This window comes from Stegodyphus dumicola, chromosome 8 (assembly GCF_044657685.1).
Source record: "Stegodyphus dumicola isolate Sdum_Otavi_A_Nest chromosome 8, ASM4465768v1".
NCBI classification, from domain to species: domain Eukaryota; kingdom Metazoa; phylum Arthropoda; class Arachnida; order Araneae; family Eresidae; genus Stegodyphus; species Stegodyphus dumicola.
This window is the reverse complement of record NC_140775.1, coordinates 142,408,865-142,433,918: the sequence shown is the minus strand read 5'-3', so window position 1 is coordinate 142,433,918 and position 25,054 is coordinate 142,408,865. Positions and strand designations below refer to the sequence as shown.

Sequence of the window (25,054 nt, the reverse complement as noted above, 5' to 3'; positions counted from 1 at the left end):
ATTTGTTTGCCGCTTTTTACAAGGGTAAAAAAAAATTGAATTTTTGTGAATTTCATTTTACTTTTTAAGTGAAAATAGTCGATTGTACATAGATAAAGTCAAGGGTGTGCACAGTGCCATTTTTGTGCAATTCTAGGATTTTTTTTGTAAGTGAAAATAGGTCGATGTGCACATGGATACCGAGTATGTGCAATTCTTGAAAACGCGTCAAGCAGTGGGTGATTCTGCACTTTACTCAAAATTCTATTGCCGACTTTTCGTTACAGGCAATTCTCAAGTTGTTAAATCCATAGGATATCAAAAAAGGATTTAAAAATTAAACTAGTATGTCAATGGCATCTTAAGAAATATAGAATTATATAAACTTACGCAATCTGTAATGAGCGCATACGCTAGATTAGGCGTGCTGTTTGTTGGAAAATATAACTTATTGTAAACCTTTTACTGCATCATCTCTCCTCCTTGAAATGTTTATTTAGTTTAGTTCTTATTTTAATGTAATATAGTAGTCACTTCTACTTCTTTTTCTTGCTGCCACTGTTTGCATTGAGAACGGACTGTTTCGACCTAATTGAGATGCAAAAACAAAACGTGATGTTACGTCATCTGAAAAGCCGATTTGTGTCGATAGCCGATTGGTTGCCGTGAGATGACGTCATTCATACTTCTGCTATAAGTATCTCGCGTCGCTCTGGCTCAACCCTTCTAGTTCCTGCTTTCCTGGCACTTGAGTGAGCAGTTTCCAGCCCCTTCAGAAGGATGCATGCAGTCCGGTGAATAAAGTACCTTGGTTCCGATTTGCGAGATGGCTGTTCCTGAATAAAGTTCCTTGGTGCCTGTCCGCGGGATGGTTGTTCCAGAATAAAGTTCCTTGGTTCCAGAGGCTACCATGTGAGTGACTGCTGTGGGCGGCATCCATGTTCTTCAATGAAGGCGGCAATTAAAACACGTGAGCGGCGATTCCTCGTGCAAACGGAGTTAGGCCGGTTTTAAGTGTTTTCAAGAACTTGATTTAAATTTCAGGTGTTTTTCTCGACCATTGATTATGGACTTATTGAATGTGTAGCCAGCTTCATTTTTAGGCAACATAATTACTGTTTAGGACATTTTATTTGTATTGAATGCCAGTGTTTTGGAGACCAGGTTAAAATATTATTTGATGAATGATGGTTATATTATATTTTCCCCAAGACTCTGATATTGTTGAAACTTATTTTCTGTGTTTTTATTATTTATTATATTGTTAATAAATTGGGTAAGTTCAAAATTTTTTATTGTCTTCAATGTCTGCACAACATATCTCAGGGAGCTTTTATTGCTACTACTGCTGAATGTTTAATTTTTTTCAAACTTTAAACTTTGCTTTAGCATCATTTTGGATATGGGCCACCAGCCCCTGAGTTATTTTTAGTGCAGACTTTTGAAGTTTAAAGTTAATTTAGGACTTAAGAGATTGGGGGGCGGTTTTTTGTTAAAATTCAAATATGGCTACTGTTAGTGTCATGCATAATATTGCTAAACTTGAGGCATGTAATTACTTTACATGGTCCAAAGATATGAAATTTGTTTTAAATGAAAAAAATGCATGGCTTTTGGTCAAAGGTATTGAAAAATGTCCTGATTTAAATGATGTTAAGTATCAAAATAGAAGTCGATTGGCATTATCTTTAATTTATATGAATGTAAGCCCTGAATATAGAAACTTGATATGTGAAATTGATGACCCGGTAGTGGCATGGAATACGCTTGCCAAATACTTCCAGCCAGATTATCGGTCTAGACATATGTCCCTGTTTTCAGAGTTCTTAAATTGTAAAATTAAGCCAAATGAAAGTATTAGTTTCTTTTCTTCTAGATTAAAACGCGTAACTGAACAGTTAGCTGATATTAATCAGGCTGTAAGAGACGTATATATATGTTTCCAGTTTCTTAGGTTCCTTCCAGATAAATTTGATCAAGTAGTTCAGAATGTTTTGAGGTGGCCAGATGAGAAGTTCATTTTTAAAAATGTTGAACTTGAAATACTAGCAGAGGAAACGCGTCTTAATTTAAGAGAGATAGATAGGGAAAACTCCAATAAGACTATAGAAGTTCAAAGTACTCACTGTGAACCCAAATTTAAGCAGATTAAAGGGCTCAAGTGTTATAAATGTGGCCGTCCAGGTCATATTCAAAAATACTATAGAATGAAAGGCAATTTTTCCAGATCACCCTCACCTTCTTCTTCTGTTTCCTCAGATGTATCTAGTAGTAATAAAACCTCTCCTAAGCGTAAGAACAAACCCAAGTTGAGTAAAGGTAAAAATAATTCCCATGCTCAGTCCCATTTTATAGCTCAAGCTAATGTTAACAATTTGGAAGAAAATGATGATAGTTGGATTTTTGATACAGCTGCATCTCATCATTTTTGTAAAAATCGTGAATTGTTTGATACTTTTTCTCCTGTGAAAAATGAGAATACGCTAGTAGCTATTGATGGGGTAACTTTTCCAATTCATGGGAAGGGTACTGTTAAAATGAAATTTGGGGATACGGCTATTTTGCTTAAGGATGTTTTATACTCACCTGAACTGAGACGAAATTTAATATCTGGACCTAGAGTAGATATCAATGGCGCAAGATTTTATAGTAAAAATGGGCAAATTAAAGTTAATGATGACGAAAATGAAACTTTGTACAAGGCTAAGTTGATAGGAAGTAACTATCATGTATTCCCGAAAATAGTGAAAAAGGGGGGCAAATCTGTGAAATTTGAGGCATCCACAGTTCAGCATAACAATAGTGAATTATGGCATGGTCGGTTTGGTCATATAAATTATGGTGCTTTTGTCAGGACTAGTAAGAGACATTCAGTTCGAGGTCTTCCTGTGTTAAAGCACTCGCCTAATTTGTTTTGTGAACATTGCCAAATCAATAAACAAAGACGAATCTCCTATAGACCCTTAGAAGGTATTCAAGTAAAGAGGCCGCTTGAAAGGGTTTTTTCTGATGTATGGGGACCTATTAACATTCCAGGTAGGAATAGTGAACGTTATCTCATTTCCTTTATTGACGAATATTCTCGTTATGTGGTAGTGTACCCCATTGTAGAGAAAAGTCAGGTGTTTGAAGTATTTGAAAGGCATATAGCACGTGCTGAAAGATCTTTGAACCTTAAGTTGAAATACTTTAGGACTGATAATGGACGAGAATATGATAATGAACAATTCAGGTCATATTGTAATAAAAATGGTGTAAAGCACGAATTTACAGACGTATATACTCCGGAACAAAATGGAGTTTATGAGAGATTCAATCAGACAGCTCTCAACAATGTACGTGCAATTTTACACGATAATGGAATGAGTCCTGAATTTTGGTAAGATGCAGTGATGTATTTTGCATATTCATTTAATAGAATTTGTCATAAGGGCCAAGATAGAATCCCATTTGAATTGTATACTAAGCGGAAACAATCAGTACGTCACCTTAAGGCATTTGGAACGATTGCCTATGTGGGAATTCCAAAGGCTAAAAGGAATTCTAAGCTTGATCCAAAGGCAACGAAGAGCCGATTGATTGAGTACAGTGTACAAACAAAAGGGTACAAGATTTGGTTGGAAAATGAGCAAAAGGTAGTAGAAACCCTAAATGCTACTTTCAAAGAGTCAATTGGAATGCAGAAAAGTGGCAGTGGAGCTGCACTGGGCACCCTTCCTGATTTGGAATCTGAAGAAAGGGTAGAGTTCCAATCTAATGATACTCCAGTTGGCTATTTTCCTGAAATAGAGGAAAGAACCGATACCAATGTACCTTCTTCTACAATTGGCACTGACCCTCAATCTACATTGAGACAAGTAATTTGGCTTCGTAAACCTGTTCCAAGGCCAGACGGCACTCGTACAGATGTGTATTATTTTGAGAGGGGGTCTAATCAAAGACTACGATCACCAAATGATGTAGAAAGGTATTGCACTGAGCATAATATTCAGTATGATCCTACCTTGTTTGATTTCAAGGGAAGCAATACTTATAGTGGTGAAATCGACCCAACTGGTACTCCTTCAACGTCATATACTCGAGATAGCTGACTAGATGTTTCAATGCCAAACACTTATAACCAGGCAATGAAATCCACAGAAAAGCTTAAATGGGAGGCAATGGAAGAGGAAATGGCCAACATGCGAAAGCATAAGGTATGGCATCTTGTTCCACTTCCTAAAGACAAGACTCCACTGGGTTGCAGGTGGATTTTCAACATTAAATGTGACGAATTTGGAAACATTGTTCGTTTTAAAGCTTGTTTAGTGGCTCAGGGTTATCGGCAAATTAAATACGATACCTATGATGAAACCTATTCTCCTGTAGTCAACTTTTCAGTAATAAGGCTCTTTTTCTTCCTTTTAGTTGCACACCTTGGATGGGCAAATATACGATGCGACGTAAAAAGTGTTTATCTCTACGCTCCTTTATCAGAGGAAATTTACATGTTCCAACCTCAGGGTTTTGTAGAGCGAGATAAAGAAACTTTTGTGTGTCGTTTAGATAGAGCCTTGTATGGTTTGCATCAGAGTGGGCGATTATGGTACTACGAGTTGGCTAGAACACTATGTAACCTAGGGTTTATCAAATTTGAGTGGTGCAATTGTGTCTATCGTTTTAAAGATTTTGTCATTCTGTTGGTTTATGTTGATGATATAGTTGTGTTTGGAAAAAGTGAAGTTCAGGCTAAAAGAATATTAAAAGTCCTGAGTTCACATTTCGATTTGAAAATTTTGGGTAAAACAAGAAAGCTTCTGGGTGTGGAATTTGAATATGAGAACAATAGTGTTTTAATTCATCAGCAATTATATATAGAAGACATAGTTGATCGATTCAAGTCTTTTAAAATACAAATTACTTCCCTTCCAATAGTTAAAGGTGTGAAATACTCAAAGTCTCAAAGTCCCAGTACACAAGAAGAAACGACTGAAATGATGAATTATCCTTATAGAAATGTTTTGGGATGTCTCTCGTTTCCTTGCAATCGTACTCGTCCGGATATAGCTTATGCTGTTAATATATTTTCTCAGTTCCAAAGCAATCCTGGTAAGTTTCACTGGGAAGGATTACTTAAACTTTTAGGATACGTTTCCAATACCAGACATCACAAACTTAAACTGGTATGCAAGGAACTGAAGCTCAATATATATTCAGATTCGGATTTTGCTTCAAGCAGGGATGATATGGTGTCTATTGGTGGACAAATAGCTTTGTTGGGAGAATCACCTGTATCTTGGCGTACATTTAAAGAAAGGGGAGTGAGTTTGTCTACTATGGAGGCTGAATTTATCTCCATGACTGAATCAGCAAAAGAATTAGTTTGGTTTAAAAACATTTTGGATGAATGATTTCAGTTTGAGATTGCAAGTAACTATGTTTCAAAACCAATATTGTTTGCAGATAACATGGCTGCTATATGTTTTACAAAATCACCCATTGAAAACTCAAGGACAAAACATATAGATGTAAAACTATTTTTCATTCGTGATCTATTGAACAGGGAAATTTTTTATCTAAAATATGTTCCAAGTATAGATAATCTGGCTGATCCCATGACAAAACCGCTGACTAAGCATAACTTGATAAGATTTTGTGGAGCAATTTTCTTGTGAAACTTGTTTTTGTGTGTATTTAATTTTAAATTAAGAGTTTTGTTTAGTTGAAAATAATATGTTATAAATCATATTATGATGAGTATTAGATAATGTAAAACTGTATAGTGTAGAATGTTGTATGATTGACCAGGGCCCTGGGTAAATGTATTGAATGTATGATCATACATATGTCTTTGTATTGTTTTGTAACATGTTGGACTTTCTTGTTATGGTAAAACTTTGAAAAATAGGATAAGATGTTCCCAAAGGAAAATTTTTTTTTTCTTAAAAATTTATGAATTGAACGGAGTTGTGATATTTATTTATTTTTGTTCTGAATTTTGTAAAGATACTGGCGTTCAGTTTTATTTCAGGTCGGAGATGATGATGTGGGGGGCATTTGTTGGAAAATATGACCTATTGTAACCCTTTTTCTGCATCATCTCTCCTCCTTGAAATATTTATCTAGTTTAGTTCTTATTTTAAAGGGATATAGTAGTTACTTCTACTTCGTTTTTCACTGTCACTGTTTGTATTGAGAACGGACTGTTTCAGCCTAATTAAGATGCAAAAACGAAACTTGATGTTACGTCATCTGGAAAGCCGAGTCGTGCCGATAGCTGATTGGTTGCCGTGAGATGACGTCATTCATACTTCTGCTATAAGTATCTCGCGTCGCTCTGGCTCAACCCTTCTAGTTCCTGCTTTCCTGGCACTTGAGTGAGCAGTTTCCAGCCCCTTCAGAAGGATGCATGCAGTCCGGTGAATAAAGTACCTTGGTTCCGATTTGCGAGATGGCTGTTCCTGAATAAAGTTCCTTGGTGCCTGTCCGCGGGATGGTTGTTCCAGAATAAAGTTCCTTGGTTCCAGAGGCTACCATGTGAGTGACTGCTGTGGGTAGCATCCATGTTCTTCAATCAAGGTGGCAATTAAAACATGTGAGCGGCGATTCCTCGTGCAAACGAAGTTAGGCCGGTTTTAAGTGTTTTCAAGAACTTGATTTAAATTTCAGGTGTTTTTCTCGACAATTGATTATGGACTTATTGAATGTGTAGCCAGCTTCATTTTTAGGCCGCATAATTACTGTTTAGGACATTTTATTTGTATTGAATGCCAGTGTTTTGGAGACCAGGTAAAAATATTATTTGATGAATGATGGTTATATTTTTTATTGTCTTCAATGTCTGCACAACATTTCTCAGGGAGCTTTTATTGCTACTACTGCTGAATGTTTAATTTTTTTCAAACTTTAAACTTTGCTTTAGCATCACTGTTAAATGGGCGCGTTTGCTAGTTCTGGCGCTTTTGCTCATACACTTTCGCTGCAATTTTTTAACGGTCCTTGAAACAGAATAGTACCCAAATTTCTTATTTACTTACCTTATTTATATTTTTGCTTTCCTTGTATACCCAAGTAAGGCAGAAAAGTTTCAGTGCAGGCATATAAGAAATAAATGCAATTTTTGAAGAGAGAAAAATTATATATGCTATTATTTGTAAATGAAGCTGCTTTTATTCAACATCAATAACAGCTATAATATTTTTCAAAAATTTAATAATTTCAAAGTTTGAAACATAGCATTCAGAGTCCCACATAGCAATCTTTACAATAATAGCTCATTCCTCTCCTAATTTTTCTATTTGCATTCTTAGATAAAAACACTTTACATTCTCTGGCAGCGATTTTCTTTTTGCAAATGAAAAAAAGTTTCTGTTTAATTTCTCCTTTTCAATGCGCAACACAGTCAGCTAAGTGTGTAATCAGTGCTAAGGAAGCATATTGTCTACATAAAAGGTTACCATATTCTGGTATTCACTAAATAACATTGAAAAAAAAAAAAAAAAAAAAAGTTTAAGCAACACTCTGTGAGTTATAGTCACACAATGATGAAAGCAAATAACAACAAATAATGATGCACCAGACTGGCATTAGGAAAATAAATCATTCAGTATGTGTAAAACCAATGATTTTTATATGTAGAATATTTTGGTTCCAGATATTCCCAAATTATTGATCTCACAGATTCATGCTAATAAATGATCGCATATTTAATATGGAGATATTTTACTTAGTGCGAAAGAGAATTTAAGAATCACACTTTCCTCCTTTTATTGCAGAAAAATACCAAATGTGCATGCCTAAAGTATTTAAATAAAAAAACTTCCAGTTGGAATTAGAGGTCCAGATTTCGGACTTTGTGCTGCATGTACATTTTCTAGGGACTTACTGCCATAACAAAAGAATGCATGCATACATATCACTTACTTCCCCATCTGACTTCAGAAAGGCATCGATCTTCAGCTATGTCACAAGTTTTGATAGTTTTAATGCACTTGTCATAATTGCTGTCTTGATTGTCACATACATAGCACTCCAAACAATGGACGGCTGTAAAATAATATATTTTATATTTTAATCACAAATGATGGATAGCTAAAAAAGTGCCTTTTTAACTTTTGTCAATAATTTAATACAATACAGGGAAATAGAAACATTACATTTGCAGGTTAGTCCAATAAACATTAAAAAATGTACTACTAACCATCTATGCTTACTTCATTTATTGAACAATAATGAACAAATTTATATTAAGATACTTTTACATGCTCTTCACATGTTTGTCATCATTGTTTACTCATTTTTGGAGCCTGCACTATGCAGCATGAGCACCTATGCCTGGCAGAATAATGTCTGTGACAGCTTTCTTTCATGCACACAAATCTTTTGATATTACTTTGTTTAAAAATCTGTTTTTTGACTATTATCTACAACAAAAAATCGCCTGATGGGAGTTTAGGTCAACAGTATAATTTTAGGACACTTTTTTCTTCATATCCATCTTCAATGGAAAGTTTCACTCAGTCAGTCATAGACATCCCCAATGAAATATGGAAGAACACTGCCTAGCTAAAAGTATTCGTGTTGGAGAACATGTAGTGCTAGGCTGTCGAAAAAATTCCAAAAATATATGACAATGATAAAAACACATACAGAGCATATGAAGATATAAATTTGTTCAATACTGTTCATTCAAAGAAATAAGCATAGATGATGAATAGATATCCATTTATCATATAGTGCTTACAATTTTTTTAAAATTAAGTTGCATACCATCTTTTTCCGAAAATAAGACACTATCTTACTTTCTTATTTGGCCCAAAATACGCGCTAGGGCTTATTTTCGGGGAAGGGCAAAAATAAAAGTATATTTATATATTTTTATTTAATATTTATTTTACACAGAATACAGAAATTTAAATTTATTCAATTACAGTCATGTCATCTTCTTTTGGAACATCGTCATAAATAAAATTCTGAATTATATTCTGATTTTCTTCTAAATCCATTTCCTGTTGAATCATTGGTCTGAATCTCTCATGTCTTGCGATACAGCTATTGTTAAATGAATACTTCTTGTCTAAGTAGCCTGTTCGTAGTGCATTGGAAACATCACTATCAGTTATTTTGTCTAACGGATGATGATGCCTTTCCTGTGAACGTATCTCTCTCGGGGCAAACGGTGAACTGGTTAAGATAAATTCCAAGAATTAATTTGAAACCTATAGAGGTAAACAATTAATTTCTCGGAATATTTTGTTTCAAACATTTCTCTGAAATACGAGTATTAGGAAAGCTAAATATATTATTACTTATACTTAATAAATCAACAGCATTTTTCAACGAATTCTTTTTGTCACATTCTTTTAACTAGGGATTATTTTTGGGGGGATGTCTTATTTTGCAAAAAGTTTCGAAAATCACGATAGGGCTTATTTTCGAAGGATGTCTTATTTTACAAAAAATTCCGAAAATCACGATAGGGCTTATTTTCGGAGGATGCCTCATTTTCAGAAAAAGATGGTATCTAAAATCACTTCCGCAAAGGATCCGTTAAATGTAAACATCGCCAAAAATGGCAATAAAAGTTCAAAGTTGGTAACCCGGCGAATTGGTTTGTCGGAGGTAGCAACCCGGTTCGCTCAGAGAATATTTCTCGTCTGTTCGGGGCTCCGTTTTGCCGCTGGCTAGCGGCGCGGCACTACTGAGTGAGGTGGTGAAAATCGGCGGAGGGTGGGGGGGTGAATATAACGTGGCTTTTTAGAATAGTATAGCTGTGTTACGTAATTTTAAAAGACTTTAAACATGCGGTTCCTAAAATATTATGATTAACGTGGGCCACAATAATATACGTTTTAAATAATTCAGTTTTTATTTTTATTACTATTATTTTTACCTAAAATAATAAGAATTAAATCAGTTTTTATGCTTAAAAATTTGATATATTTTTAATGCATTTTTAAAAATTACTTTTCAGAGGATGCTAGGTGTTTATATACAATAGATGGTTAGAATGAAAAAAATATTATTGGTTCTCTGAGACGACAAAATACTTTTATGTATTTCCAGGGTCATCAAAGTTAGTAAACCACTGCTTTGAGTAATTAATCAAAGTTTGAGGGAATCTTGAAAGATAACAAGATGTATAATGTTTATTCTAGTTTTATTTACAATGCTACTTTAAAGGATTTGAATATTATTGAAGATACTTGGCATTGTCAAATTTATTATGAAAAAGACAGTTGTTTCAAAATAAAATATATTTTAAGCAATCAGCAAGTAAATTCAAAAAACAACTTTGAAAAAGTGTAAAATGAATGCTTTAAATGTATTATTTAGTAATGAATCTATTAATCTATTAAATGTACGGTAGCACAAATTATTAAACATAATTTTGAGAATATCGACAAGCAAAGCACTTAATGAAAAAGACCCTTTTTACTAAAAATATTAGTATTCCGTATGAATGACAGATAATATATATGTAATGAATACCATGGCCAAATACCTATATAAAAAAAATAAATAAATAAAGTAGTATTCTCTACCTCGAAACTTGCAAAAGTAATCCTGCTATGCAACACATAGTTAATTTCTGATTACATGATATTGCAAGCATTTTCTTCAGATTTTTCCTACAACTGATATTGAATACTGGTAGTTTGATTTGGTTTCATATCATGGTTAAAGGGCTGGCTGCATGGTTGATTTTTCTAGTTTTACTCATATGTAATGCAAATACAAGCCAGTTTCCTTAGAAAGTTGTTCAAAACGGCATCTTTCTTCAGATCCATAGCCGATATTCTTTGCCATATTCGAATAACCTAAACTTTCCTTCAGATTCTACATTAACATGATGTATCTGTTGTAAGCAGGACAACGATCTATCCGCCTCTATCCGTGTAGCAGGAGTGTATTTAACACATGTCAGAATCATGGGATTAATAACGAAATCAACCATGTTTTAATCTTGAAAACTTTATAAATCTTCTGATTTTCTTAAGTCATGGGTTTCACTAACAAGATATTCATACTTTTGTTCAAGTTCACAAGCAGTTGAGCAATACAATTGCTGAATACTGGTAGTTTGGCCCAAGTTTGAATCTTCAGTATTCAGTATCTTGAGACATCACACTGTCATGGCCCCTAAAGTTATTACTGCTTGGCATAATAACAATCTCACTTCACCATATTAGCTACTTTGTCAAAACTAATATATCAGCTGCAGTCTCTCCAAAGACTCTCACTATAACAGAGACTTAAAAATATCTTTCTTAGAATAAAAATAGGTTTGTCAACATCTGGCAACAATTCATGAACTTTTCACGCAAAGCATTTACGACTCATTTCAGATAGAACATTTTGAGAAGTGTTTCATCTGCCTTTTTCATACATATGGCTGCATCATTCAGAAGAAAATGATGTTGTCATGTTTAATTTCATCAGGGGTTTTTCCCTCATGTTATAAGCAGAAATAATTTCAATGATATCCTGGAACTGGAATTATCATAGGGTACATATTAATTTGTCAACAGCATTGGTTATTTCATAAATGGAAATGAGAATATTGCTTTTTCCATTCTCACTTTGGATATTCTAAATTGCACTAATGTATATAACATTGAATTAGGTCCATTTTAAGATTAATTTGAGAACATCATTTCTTATAAGTTTCCAAACATCTTTTCAGAGGTGGACCTTCTTACAAAATTAAGATAATGAAGATGTAATATTTTGTTATATAACAAATAAATATTTATTATTGAAGTGGCAATTCCATATTTGTATGATGTAACCATTGCTCAGCAATGCAAGAAATTGTTTAAAATGAGAATTCTGAAGTTTTACCAGCTAGTAGTTGTATGAAAATTTTGCCACTAAAGAATTTTATTCAAATTATCTATCTCTCTAAATTAAAAATAAAATTTACGTTTTATTAAGAATATCATCTGTTATTTTATCAATTACTGCAAAATACTTTACAATATATTTAGTGATTATCAGTCTGAATCAGAAAAAGAGTGTGACTCTACAGAAGACACTCCTTGTGATTAAACTGACTATTTTGTAGGAAATGATAAAACAACAAAATGGAAGAAAGAAAACTTTCAAATTCAAATATTCCCATAATATCATAAAAATTTGCCTGGCAATACACATATATCTAAAGATATGGCTTCACCCATCAATGCATGGAAGCTAATATTGATGACACAATGATTGAAATGATTGTGAGATGCTCTAATATTTATGTAAAAAAATATTTCGGGAAATTTTAAAAGAGACGCAAAACCTATGGAGAAAGAAGAGTTTCTTGCTTTTTTAGGAATCATACATAGGTGGATTGTACAAATCCTTCCTTGTAAATGCTAGAGAATTATGGGCGACTAATGGAACAAGATTGGATATTTTTCATAAAACAAATGAACAATATATTTTCTTTTCATTCTTCATGCCTTACGATTCAATAATGTCGGAACATGGGATGACAGAAGAAAGAGTGATAAATTAGCTCCAATAAGAGATTTGTTTGAAAATTTTGTCGAGAATTGTCAGAAATGATATCATGTAGGGGAAAACATGACTTTGGACGAAAAGCTAGAACCTTTTCGAGGACGATGCTCCTTTTGGCAGTATATGTCTAAAAAACCTGCAAGATATGGTATAAAGATATTTACTGTGGTTGATTTTAGATCCTTCTATACTTTGAACATGGGAACAATATGCAAGGATAAGATTATCCCACCTGAATTTGTGTCGAATAAGAATAGAGAACAGCATTCAACTCTCTTGGGGTTTCAAAAGGATATAATGCTACTTTCTTATATGGCTGAAAAGAACAAATGTGTTAACCTTTTGTCAACTATGCACAATGACCATATTGATGAAAGCATGGGAGATTTGAAGAAATCTGAAGTAATTATGTTTTATAACATGACAAAAGGAGCAGTTGATATAGAAGACGAAATGGGTGGCACTTATTCTGTGACCAGAATATCAAACTGATAGGCATATTATTTTCGCTATTAAATATTGCCGGCATAAAATCTTGCTTTCATCTACTAAAACTCCACCAGAGAAGTTCAGGAATAGAAGGCACGTCTGATTTGGCCTTTGCACGTTTAGATCCACATTTGAAATCATAACAGAAACAGTAGGAATATAATAAAAGATTCTCTTGAAGATTCGCAAACAAAGAAAAGAAAATTATGTTACTGGAGATGTTATATGTGCTCAAGAAAAAAAAGACAGAAAATCAAAAACTGTATGTGTGAATTGTAAAAAAAAAATATGTCAAGAACACTGTGAAATAGAAGCTTCATGTATAAACTACAAAATATCTAATTTTTCTTGAGCCTAATTGATTTGAAAATTATATTATATTATTATCCATGTAATAATTCTGCATAATTTGGATTATAATTGCATTCAAAAATAAAAAAAACACAAATTTCTCATAGAAATCAATGATTCCTAGTCATCTGAAGAAAATGTAAGTACTTTTATTTGTTTTTAATTTTAAATTAACATTATTTTTAAGTTATTTTATATAATGCTAATTTTAAAATTAACGTTATTTTATATAATAAATGTTGCAATTAATACAGAATGCATTATTTTACTGAATTGTAATAATATGTTTCATTTGTATATCATTTAATTACGATGCGCGTGCGTTCTCGTGTTAAATAATACATCCTGCGTCATTCCGGTTTTACTATACACCGCTAAATGTCATTATCAACCTATTCATTTTACTTCTATATGCTAAATATCTTATAACTTGTAAATAATATATGATAAATATCTTGCAACTTAACTGATACCAAAGAATGTCTCTAATAATACATATTCTTTGCCTATACACCGCTAAAATCATGGCTTGTGAGCTTGGCGAATAAATATGCATCGGCGCCAACGGATCCGCTGCGGAAGAAAACCCCTAAAATTAAACAAAACACGCATACTTCCCAACCTATGACACTCAAAAATCAGGAGATTTTTTTAAGAAATCAGGAGATTTTTCACAATGTTAAAAATACTTTTTAAATGATAAAAATATAGTTCTTAATGATGAATTAACTTTAAATAGTTACTAAGTCTTAAATGCAAGCAAATTTACTTTAGGTAAAATACCGTAGACATAAAAAACATTTTTATTACTTGCATCGTTAAAAAAAAAAAAAAAAAAAAAAAAAAAAAAACACTTTAATCAGTTTTCATACAAATGTTATGGACAGTGGCAGATTTTGCTTTCGTTAAGAAAGAAACTTCATAATTTTGTTCATAGCAATTGCCACGTAGGCCTGCTTTCGCTAATAAAAGTTTTTCTAATGTGTCATCACTAATATTAGATCTAAATTTGGTCCTCGTTTTCGCAACAACACTGAAAATCCTCTCACACTCCGCATTACTATGGGGAACTGTCAAGATGGCCAACATAATTCTAGAGAGTTCACTATATTTTAAAATTCCATCAGCACCTTTCAATTTTCCAATTAAACTCCACTGGGTGTCAATCCTAGCTGATTTTATAACTTCATCCAAGTTTTCTAATTGTAAACTGCAAAATTGCGACTGCAGTATATCAGTAGCAACATCAATATTGTCATCTTTCATGACTAAATGAAGTAACACAGGAAATCTGTTCAAAAAGTACTTTATATCAGAAAAAGATGCATTTGCTAGAGCAGAAACATCAGCAACTTTAGCATGCAAAATCAGTTCATCGTTGACTGGGAATTTATGTAGTATGTAATCACATACTCGACAGAAGTAACTTCTAACATGAAGATAAAACTTATTTTTGTCTTCTTCTGAAAGTTCTTCCACTACTTTTGTAGTTGCAGCTCCTATTACCAAATCTTCATCTTTCTTCTGATTTTCTGTTTCACCATAAATCACATCATATATAGAATTACAAGACAAAACACAGACTGGTTTTACAAACTTTGATAAAATGTCTTTAAACAGATCATAAATCATTGATTGCGAAACATGAATTAATGGAATTCTGCTTTGTAGAATTGTGTTAAGAACATCGAATGATGGCAAAATGAATTGTAAAAAAAAGCAAAAAGCTTTGTTAAGGTCCGAAGAAAAAAACATAAATATTCGTTCTTCACAAGATAAACTTACAGTAATCGGAAAATGTTTCGTGTGTTGAGCAATTTTTTTATTTTGAGAGAAATTTGTATCAGCTTTACGCTTATATTTTGCAGTATTATTTTGAGAACTGCCAGTTGAATTGCTGAATGATGCAGAAATTACTTTATTTTTCTCAAACCTATTTTTAACAATGGAAGTAGTAACTACATCTCCATTTACTTTAGGTACTTTATAACTTTCAATAGAGCCTTTTATCTTAACTCTCGAAGCATTTACTTCTTCTTTAAAAAATGCAAGAAGTGGGTTCCATTGATCGAGGATTCTAGATAAGCATTTCTTTAAAGACAGCCAGCGCGTACACACGTTTCAAAATTTTTCTTATTTCAGTATTATGCAGCTGTTGGAACTGTTTCAATTTTTCCTTTCTTTTAGAACTTCTTTCAAGATAATAATAAATATCAACAATGTGTTCATCCACATTTAATGGTAAGAAGCTGCCCCTTTTTCAGATGCTAAATTTAAGAGGTGACAGGTGCACCTCATTATCTGCAAATCTGAATTTGCCTTTCTTAAGATGCCTGCAACACCAGTCTTCAAGCCTACCAATACCTGGTGCATTATCGGCACCAAGTGCTAAGCAATTATCCAGAGGGACTGCATTTTCTTTTAAAGTTTTAATAATTAGCTGTGCTATATTAAAGCCTGTGGAATGTCCTTCTAAAGTGGGGACAGAAAGTAAACTGCCCTCAATTTCTGAAGACACTGGATTAAAAAAAGAAACAACAATTGGATACAGTTTTGAATCGGTATTATTGCTTCTATCCGTAGAGAGGCAGAACGGAGCTGTTTTAATGCAATCAATAACTGAAGATTTATTTTTCAAACTCATTTCTTTAACAATTGCACCTGTTTTGGTCCTTGCACTTGAGTATTTCTTAGAGATTTCACTATCGGGAAACATTTTTCTAAATAAAGCTGCAGCGTGATCCGATGCATTCAGTGGCAGGTTGTGCTCCAGTAAAAAGGCAGAGAACAGACATTCTGCATTAATCACTTTTTGGTCTTTTGTTTCCGAAGAAAAATTTAATTTTTCGTTTTTTTCAAAACAACTCATGTTGTCCTTGTGTTTTTGTGTACGCACATGTCTGAGAACATCTGCCCTTCCACCATGCGAAATCGAAAAATCGCAACGACAGATGGTGCACATCGCAAATTTATTATATTTCCTTGAAGAAATAATGGAAGGAAAGTCAACTGTATACGATTTTTGAAACGTGCACGAGTATTTCACCTTTCTCGCAGACATAACAAAAGACGATAATTTCTAAAACTATTTCCCAAAGGCACGTGTACTCACACAACTCAGGACAAGATGAACGAAATAACGAAAGAACATCCAAATAATGGCCCAACGGCCAAAGAATCTTCTTTGCAACGGCCTTGAGCTTGCTTTGTGCTCATTGGCTAATATATGCCAGATGACACGCAGTGGAGCTTGATGCCCATTGGAGAACTGGAGAACGACGTTTCTGGATACGTATGCCGTCACTCACAAAGCAGAAATTCTCATCTGATTTGCAAGGTTTTATTTTATATATAATCTAGAGAAAATTCAGTTGCTTTCAGACATCCAAAATCACTTTTTTTTTTTTTTGGTTCATATAATGAAATATTAAGCCAAGTTCCATAAAAATCGTGAGAAATATTAAGAATAAGAAAAAGTCGGGAGAAATATATTGTAAATCGGGTTGGCGGGAGAGCGGTCGAAAATCGGGAGTCTCCCGCCTAAATCGGGAGAGTTGGCAACTATGAAACAGCAATCCCAATGCAGCATAGATTTTTAATAAAACTTTCTCAGTTTCAAGGAAAATCAGATACTTCTTCAAAAACAAAAAATTTCTGCTTCTGAACAGCCATTCTCTTAAGAAAACTTTCAACTCAACAAATTTTAAGTACTTTCAAGCTGCAAAGGCAATACAATCACAAGCATGCATCTGTATAAACCTGGTTTCACACTTAGACCAAACGACATAGAAATCTGTCAGCCTTTGCAAAAATTGAAAATCTAAATAATATATACAGTAATACCCTTGTGACCATAGGTGATTCCTTCCAGAACATACTACAAACAATGATATGCACAATAGAATATTCACACAAACATACTTAACCGATTGCCTGATTATCCCGAGTTATCTCGGGTTCGTATATATTGCAGTTAATTGTTATCCCGAGAAAACTCGTGCGAAGCAGAATTTGTTAGTACGATTTCTTTTATCACAGTTTTACTCGGTATGAAGAAAATGAAAGGAAATATTTAGCTTTGATTGGCAGTTTGCCAAATTTTGTTGGTTGCGCGGTTCTTTTGGAGGGGCTGGTCGTGTGTTTCCCTATTGTATAGTATACGTTGGCTCTTGTGGATTAGTAATGTATAAAGAAGGATGCATGTGTTGGAAAAAAATAAAATATTGGCAATGAAGGAAGATAGCGAAAGTGATGATTTTTCAGATAGTGATTATGAAAAGGTTGGGAGGGGAGAAAACAAATCCAATGAGACAGTGTACTCTGTGCTTCTGTGAAAGAGATTCCAGCGGTAAGCCAGTAAGAAAAGAGACCAGATACCAGCGTAGAACATCAGGTATCACTCTGTGTTGTCCCTTGTTTCAAAACCTATCATACAAAGATTAATATTTAACTTTTTTCGTTTGCCCGAGATAACTCGGGATAGTAAACTAATATTAAAAATAAATGCTTTTACACCTTCAAAAAATTAAAAATTCAACTTAAAACCTACATATTTTGGTTTGTTTCGTTTTGTTGTATTTAATAATAAAATAAAAAAATTTGATGATTTTTTGCAATTTTTTTCAAAAACATTTGTAAGGGAAGCGGTTAAATTTGGTTAAATTTTATTGGTGAATTTAACATAGTAAGACATTATCAGTATTAATAATAAAATATACTGCACACTATATTACTTCATGTATTGTATTGTGAATAAAATAATTCAAAATGCATTTTGCGTTAGTAGTATAAATTTTTTCTCGGTTGCAAACATTTAGCTGGCATGACCCTCAGACTACAGATGTTAGTCATAAAGACATTTAGTCGATACGGACATTTAACTGACAGGACATTTAGCCAACAGCTTATCTAACTGATAATGCATACATTTAGGCATAAACCATGAATCAATGCTTTAGTAAAATTTGTTCATATTTAATTCACAAAAGCTGTTTCCATGGTTCCCAATGAGACAGTTTATGGACAAGTATCATATTTTGTTCTTTATTGAATGCTGTACAGAATACAGACTTTAAAATTACATAAAAAGAGCAACATTAGGTTGACAGAGCTTTTAAATCAAATTTGAAAGCACTCAGACACGAGTCCCTCGATTGCAGAAGAGTGGAAGAAAATTTCAGCAATGGGGAGAAGCAAACTGATTTTATATGGAAAGCAGTAGGGAGGTAGTAAAGTGAAAATGATTGTAACACGATCTATCAAGAAAAACGGTAACGAAACAAAACAAAACAAAAAAAAAAAAAAAATCATAATTTTCAAAGCATTCATAAGAGCTAAATTGGGAAAATTAATGTCATTGAATACAGAAGAAAAATGGGTTGATCTTTAGATTATGGTAACTTGGCGATTTTTTGGCGACCAACTCTCCTACAGCAACCCTCTATTTTTTTTTCCCGCCGCCATTTTGTCTTCACGAAGTAAAGACATGTTTCTTTTCTTTTTATCTACTCAACACTTCTTCCAACAATCTACTAGCCGAATTACACTTATGCTAGAAATTTTATCTAACAAAACTGCTTAATCATGACAAATATTCACTGCAAAATTGGGAAAAAGTGCACAATACCATACTCCTTTCGCGTTTTTCAAAATAACACATACACAAAAACCATGTACACGTCAACTTATTTTTACTTAAAAAAAAATCCCAGAATTACACAAAAATGGCATTGCGCACACTCTTCACTATATCCATGTACACTGCTTTTTTCTCATAAATTAGAAAAAATTCACGAAAATACATGACAATTTTCTGAATCTTTAAACCCGGTAAAAAGAACATATATGAAATTACCTGATCGCGAAACAGTATATACCCTTTCCAAATATGAACATTTCCACATATAAAATAAAAAAATATATCCAAAAACTTTTACCTCTAAATCATCTCTTATATTATAAACGTCACGAACGAATTTCTATCGCAAACATTAAAAATGGTTACAAATACTTAGTGTCAAATATTTAAATTATTTCCATGCACGTTTACTTCAACTGAAACGTATACCAAATTGCTACAAACATAAAATTCACAAAATAACTATCATTTAATTAAAATATCACTAAACCATGTACACGCCGACTTATTTTTACTTAAAAAAAAAATCCCAGAATTGCACAAAAATGGCATTGCGCACACTCTTCACCATATCCATGTACACTGCTTTTTTCTCATAAATTAGAAAAATTTCGCGAAAATACATGACAATTTTCTCAATCTTTAAACCCGGTAAAAAGAACATATATGAAATTACCTGATCGCGAAAAAGTATTTACCCTTTCCAAATATGAACATTTCCACATATAAAATAAATAAAATATCCAAAAACTTTTACCTCTAAATCATCTATTACATTATACACGTCACCAGCGAATTCATACCGCAAGCATTACAAATACTTAGTATCAAATATTTAAATTATTTCCATGCACGTTTACTTCAACTTAAACGTATACCAAATTCCTACAAACATAAAATTCACAAAATAACTATCATTTAATTAAAATATCACTAAACCATGTACACGCCGACTTATTTTTACTTAACATCCCAGATTTGCACAAAAATGGCATTGCGCACACTCTTCACTATATCCATGTACACTGCTTTTTTCTCATAAATTAGAAAAATTTCACGAAAATACATGACAATTTTCTCAATCTTTAAACCCGGTAAAAAGAACATATATGAAATTACCTGATCGCGAAAAAGTATATACCCTTTCCAAATATGAACATTTCCACATATAAAATAAATAAAATATCCAAAAACTTTTACCTCTAAATCATCTATTACATTATACACATCACCAACAAATTCATACTGCAAGCATTACAAATACTTAGTGTCAGATATTTAAATTATTTCCATGCACGTTTACTTCAACTAAAACGTATACCAAATTCCTACAAACATAAAATTCACAAAATAACTATCATTTAATTAAAATATAATTAAATTCAAAAACACTACTTAAAATATAAATGAGCACATACATAAATACCCATTTCGAATTTACTTTAGTTACGGCCATGGGATCCAACTATTCACGAACACTGTTTCACACAACACAGAATAAAGCCAAATACAAAATTTCCAGATTTTTTCCCGATTTCCCCCCTTTTCCGATTAAAGAACCATAATTCGTCCATTAATATCACATGACATATCCCATGATCTCTCATTTCCCTCACACAAAATAATGCGTAATCGGAACTGAGTACTGCTCACATTATTACCAAAGTCCCAGGTAGTAACCTTTATCGCCTTCAAAATGTCGCCAAACTACCAGTTACCATATTGTAAAGATCAACCGTTCAGTCTCTTCAATGCTTTTCTTTAAAATTTCCAGTACCAGAACCAACTGGTCAGCCTTGGATCATAAGTTCTATTTCTCAAACCAAATTCGAATAATACAGGTTGAAACTGTGCTCAAGAGATGCTTGCCTTGTATAGGAAATGGTCAACGGCTTAGACCAGGCTTTGGCAAACCGGGATCCATTTCATTGTTTCAAGTAACCCACTTGAGCTCCAAAAAAAAGTATAATGTGTAAAAGTAAATTGCAAAACAAATATGAAACGAGGACTCAATGAATGAAAAAATTTAACCAAAACTAAATAATAAATTCAAAAGTTTTCAGATTTTATATAATGCCCAAAACGGCATTTTTTTTCATTTACACATACATACATGTCTCGATAGCATTTGGACTAAAAATATTTAAAAACAGTACATCTTTAGAATTTCAACGGAAGATAATCTGCACAGTGTGCTGCCACTGTTTGGTTTGAAATCTTTGAATTTCTTAATAAAAATTTGGTTAAAGTTTAAAAAATATGAAAGAGATAAAACAAATTTGAAATTCAAGATTCGGGCTTCCAGGTGCCTATATTGGGGTGGAGGACTATGTTATTCAAAATTTAATGGCTCTAGGTATAATTTCTTTATAATTTGAGAAACATAATGCAGCTTCTTTATTATTTAATTTTTTTATAATATGAGGCGAAAATATTTGGTGGCAGCAATTTGAAAAGTGATACAGCCGTTTATTTGATGCAAAATGCCATTTCGAGACTAACCGCCCTGCTGGGATATCAAAAATATTTTTTATTTTATTACGAAATTGCAGTAACAAACATGCATTTTGATTTTAAAAAATAAATTATATCAATTCATAATCTACCAATAAGGCTGATCTTTGGAATATGGTAACAGGTAGTTTGGCGACGTTTTGGAGGCGATAAAGGTTACTACCTAGGACTTTGGGAATAATGTGAGAAGTACTCAGTTCAGATTACGCATTATTTTGTGTGAGGGAAATGAGAGATCATGAGATATGTCATGTGACATTAATGGACGAATCACTGTTCTTTAATCAAAAAAGGGGGTATATTTGTAAAAATATCTGCTGTACTTTATAGCAGTAGTTTCATTCTATGTTCTGTGAAACAGTGTTGTTTAATATTTGGATCCCATGGCCGTACATAAAGTAAATCTGAAATTTTTATTGCGTTTATGTGTAATTGAAAAGAATTCCTTAATTGCGGATAAGTATGAATGTCCAATATGTGGGAATGAAATGAGATTGTGTGAAAGGAAGGATATTACAGATAGTTTGAATGGCGGTTCAAGAAACCTGGTGAAAATGGACATTTTGTGATCCGCCATGCACTCATGATTCTGTAGAAGATTAGGTAAGCTAGTATTTTTAATTATTTGAGGATATTATTTTTATGCATTGTTCTAAATGTAAGGAGTAAATAAATTAATATGTTTATTAGAAAATTGTTATTAGCAATGATTTAGTTTAAAGTAATTAGGATTGTAAGCTAATTTTTATTAATTTAATGTATGTACTTATTTATATTTTAAGTAGTGTTTTTTAATTTAATTATATTATAATTTTATGATCATGATTTTGAGAGTTATATGTTTGTAGTATTTTGGAATACATTTGAGTAGAAGTAAATGTGCATGGAAAGAATTTAAGTATTTGACACTAAGTATTTGTAATCATTTTTAATGTTTTGTTATAAATTCGTTGGTGATGTTTATAATAAATAATTTAGAGGTAAAAGTTTTTGGATATTTTATTTATTTTATACGTGCAAATGTCCATCCTTGGAAAGGGTATATACTTTTTCGCGATCAGGTAATTTCATATATGTCCTTTTTACCGAATATTAAGATTCACAAAATTTTCATGCATTTTCGTGAAATTTTTCTAATTTATGAGAAAAAAGCAGTGTACATGGATATAGTGAAGAGTGTGCGCAATGCCATTTTTGTGCAATTCTGGGATGTTTTTTTAAGTAAAAATAAGTCGACGTGTACATGGTTTAATTATAATTTAATTAAATGATAGTTATTTTGTGAATTATATGTTTGTAGCAATTTGGTATACGTTTGAGTGGAAGTAAACGTGCATGGAAATAATTTAAATATTTAGCACTAAGTATTTGTAACCATTTTTAATGTTTTGTTATGAATTCGTTGGTGACATTTATAATAGATAATTTAGAGGTAAAAGTTTTGGATATTTTATTTATATTATACGTGGAAATGTTCATCCTTGGAAAGGGTATATACTTTTTCGCGATCAGGTAATTTCATATATGTGCTTTTTACCGAGTTTAAAGATTCACAAAATTTTCCTGCATTTTCTTGGAAATTTTTTAATTTATGAGAAAATAGCAGTGTAGATGGATAAAGTCAAGAGTGTGCGCAATGCCATTTTTGTGCAATTCTGGGATGTTTTTTTAAGTAAAAACAAGTTGACGTGTACATGGTTACTGTGTATGTGTGTTTTTGAAAAACGCGGCAAGGAGTATGGTATTGTGCAGTTTTTCCCAATTTTGCAGTTAATATTTGTCATGATTAAGCAGTTTTGTTCCATAAAATTTCTAGCATAAGTGTAATTCGGCTAGCAGATTGTTGGAAAAAGTGTTGAGTAAATAAAAAGAAAAGAAACATGTCTTTACTTCGTGAAGACAAAATGGCGGCAAAAAAAAATAGGGGGTTGCTGTAGCAGAGTTGGTCGCCAAACTTTCGCCAAAAAATCGCCAAGTTACCATAATCCAAAGATCAACCACAATTAAAAATATCTTTGCCATTTTGTCTGCATTCGGTTCAACTTACAGATTTTTCACACATAAAATTTAAGAAGAGCAGCTTAACTACCGAAAATTCAAATACTTGCATTCATCTTAAGATGACTAACTATATGACACAGTTCATAAAATTGACCTCTCAAGTTCAATGTCATGGGTTTGGTTTATGCTATTATGGCAGAGCCTCGAGGGCTATTTGCCTAAAGGGAGGAATGCCTTCATGGAGAACTTTCAATGGGAAACTGGCAACTCGTATACATGTTACACATGGCAAAAAACATGAAAATACTCATACAGTCAGCCCGTTCGCGGGATTCCAACATGAGACTAAACTACCAGTGTTTAGCGACTCTACAGCACAGCTTCTGTTTGGCCTCAGCATCACGGGAGATATTGAGAAAGAGAAAAATAAAATTCATTCAACTGTTTTTTTTACAATAATTATAATTTTATGTTTACACTGTACAGCAACTATTATGAAATTTATCTAATCACCAAGAATGGCAGTTCTAAAATCAAAATACCACCGAACCAAAGCCTCTTCTTCATATAAACATTCTGGCTGATTTTGACCTGCAGCCAAAATACGTTGTCAAAGGCTAAATCTAATAAAAAGAACATGTATTTAATATTGCACATTATACAGAAAAAATAAATGTTCATGTTTATTAATTTATTTGAATATGGCAATGAGCATTAGAACTCTGTCTTATGCAAGGTTTGCTTCATTGAAAGATTACCTAAGTGAAACGGGCTTGTACATAAATAATTAAGACAAAATAACTCATTTTAAATGAGTTAACAGCTTAGTTACTATATTTATATTTTCATTGCAATAAAATTAAAAAACTTTATTGCGATTCATCAATTTAACGAAATTATCGTAAAATCAAATTGTTTATCATGTGCTTTCATAAATTATTCAGTTACACACATTGAAATTTACATTAATATACCATACAAATTAATTATAACATTATATACAAATTAATTAAATTATTAAATACAAATTAATTAACATTATATACGAATTAATTATAACATTAATTTTTTAAAAATTTGTATGCATTATGCAAACTGCTTGTGTAACGGAATAATTTTTAAAAAAATTTATTCCGTTACACAAGCAGTTTGCATAATGCATACAAATTTTTAAAAAAGTGGGTGGGGCTGCACTATTTAAACAATGCATAGTTCCTTAAGGAAAGATAAAGAGTTACTGTATACATACCTGCAGGTATTAAAAATAAAATAAAGCTTATCTGCCACATGATAAAACTAAATATACAAAAACTATAGCAATTTATCAGCCAGCTAACACAATCATTAAATGAACTGATTGGGGTTTTACGGCGAGCATTGTACTAAAGGGTGGAATTAGGTTACATTGCTGCATGAGATTCCTATTGCAAATCCCAGAGACTTAGAAGTATAATCCTGGGTTTTAAAATAATAGAAACAAGAGAAAATTTAAAGTAGTACTGTTAATACTTGAAACGCGATAAAAAAACAAATAAGTATGTAGGTACAGTCACAGTCTAATGACTCACATAATAATAAAATGTAATATTTTAA

General features: G+C 32.5%; 1 protein-coding gene across 1 annotated transcript in view; it reads right to left on the bottom strand.

Annotated features, from left to right (window-relative positions):
• The window catches only part of cold (coiled), a 46,593-nt gene extending 21,584 nt beyond the window's left edge, over positions 1–25,009 (bottom strand). The window contains exons 1-2 of the mRNA XM_085822518.1: positions 24,711–25,009; positions 7,882–8,004 (exon numbers count right to left, since the gene is read on the bottom strand). Of these exons, the coding sequence (XP_085678644.1) occupies positions 7,882–8,004; positions 24,711–24,750 (163 nt within the window). The 5' untranslated portion in view covers positions 24,751–25,009. The remainder of the gene's footprint in view (positions 1–7,881; positions 8,005–24,710) is intronic.
• Between the last annotated feature and the right edge of the window lie 45 nt (positions 25,010–25,054).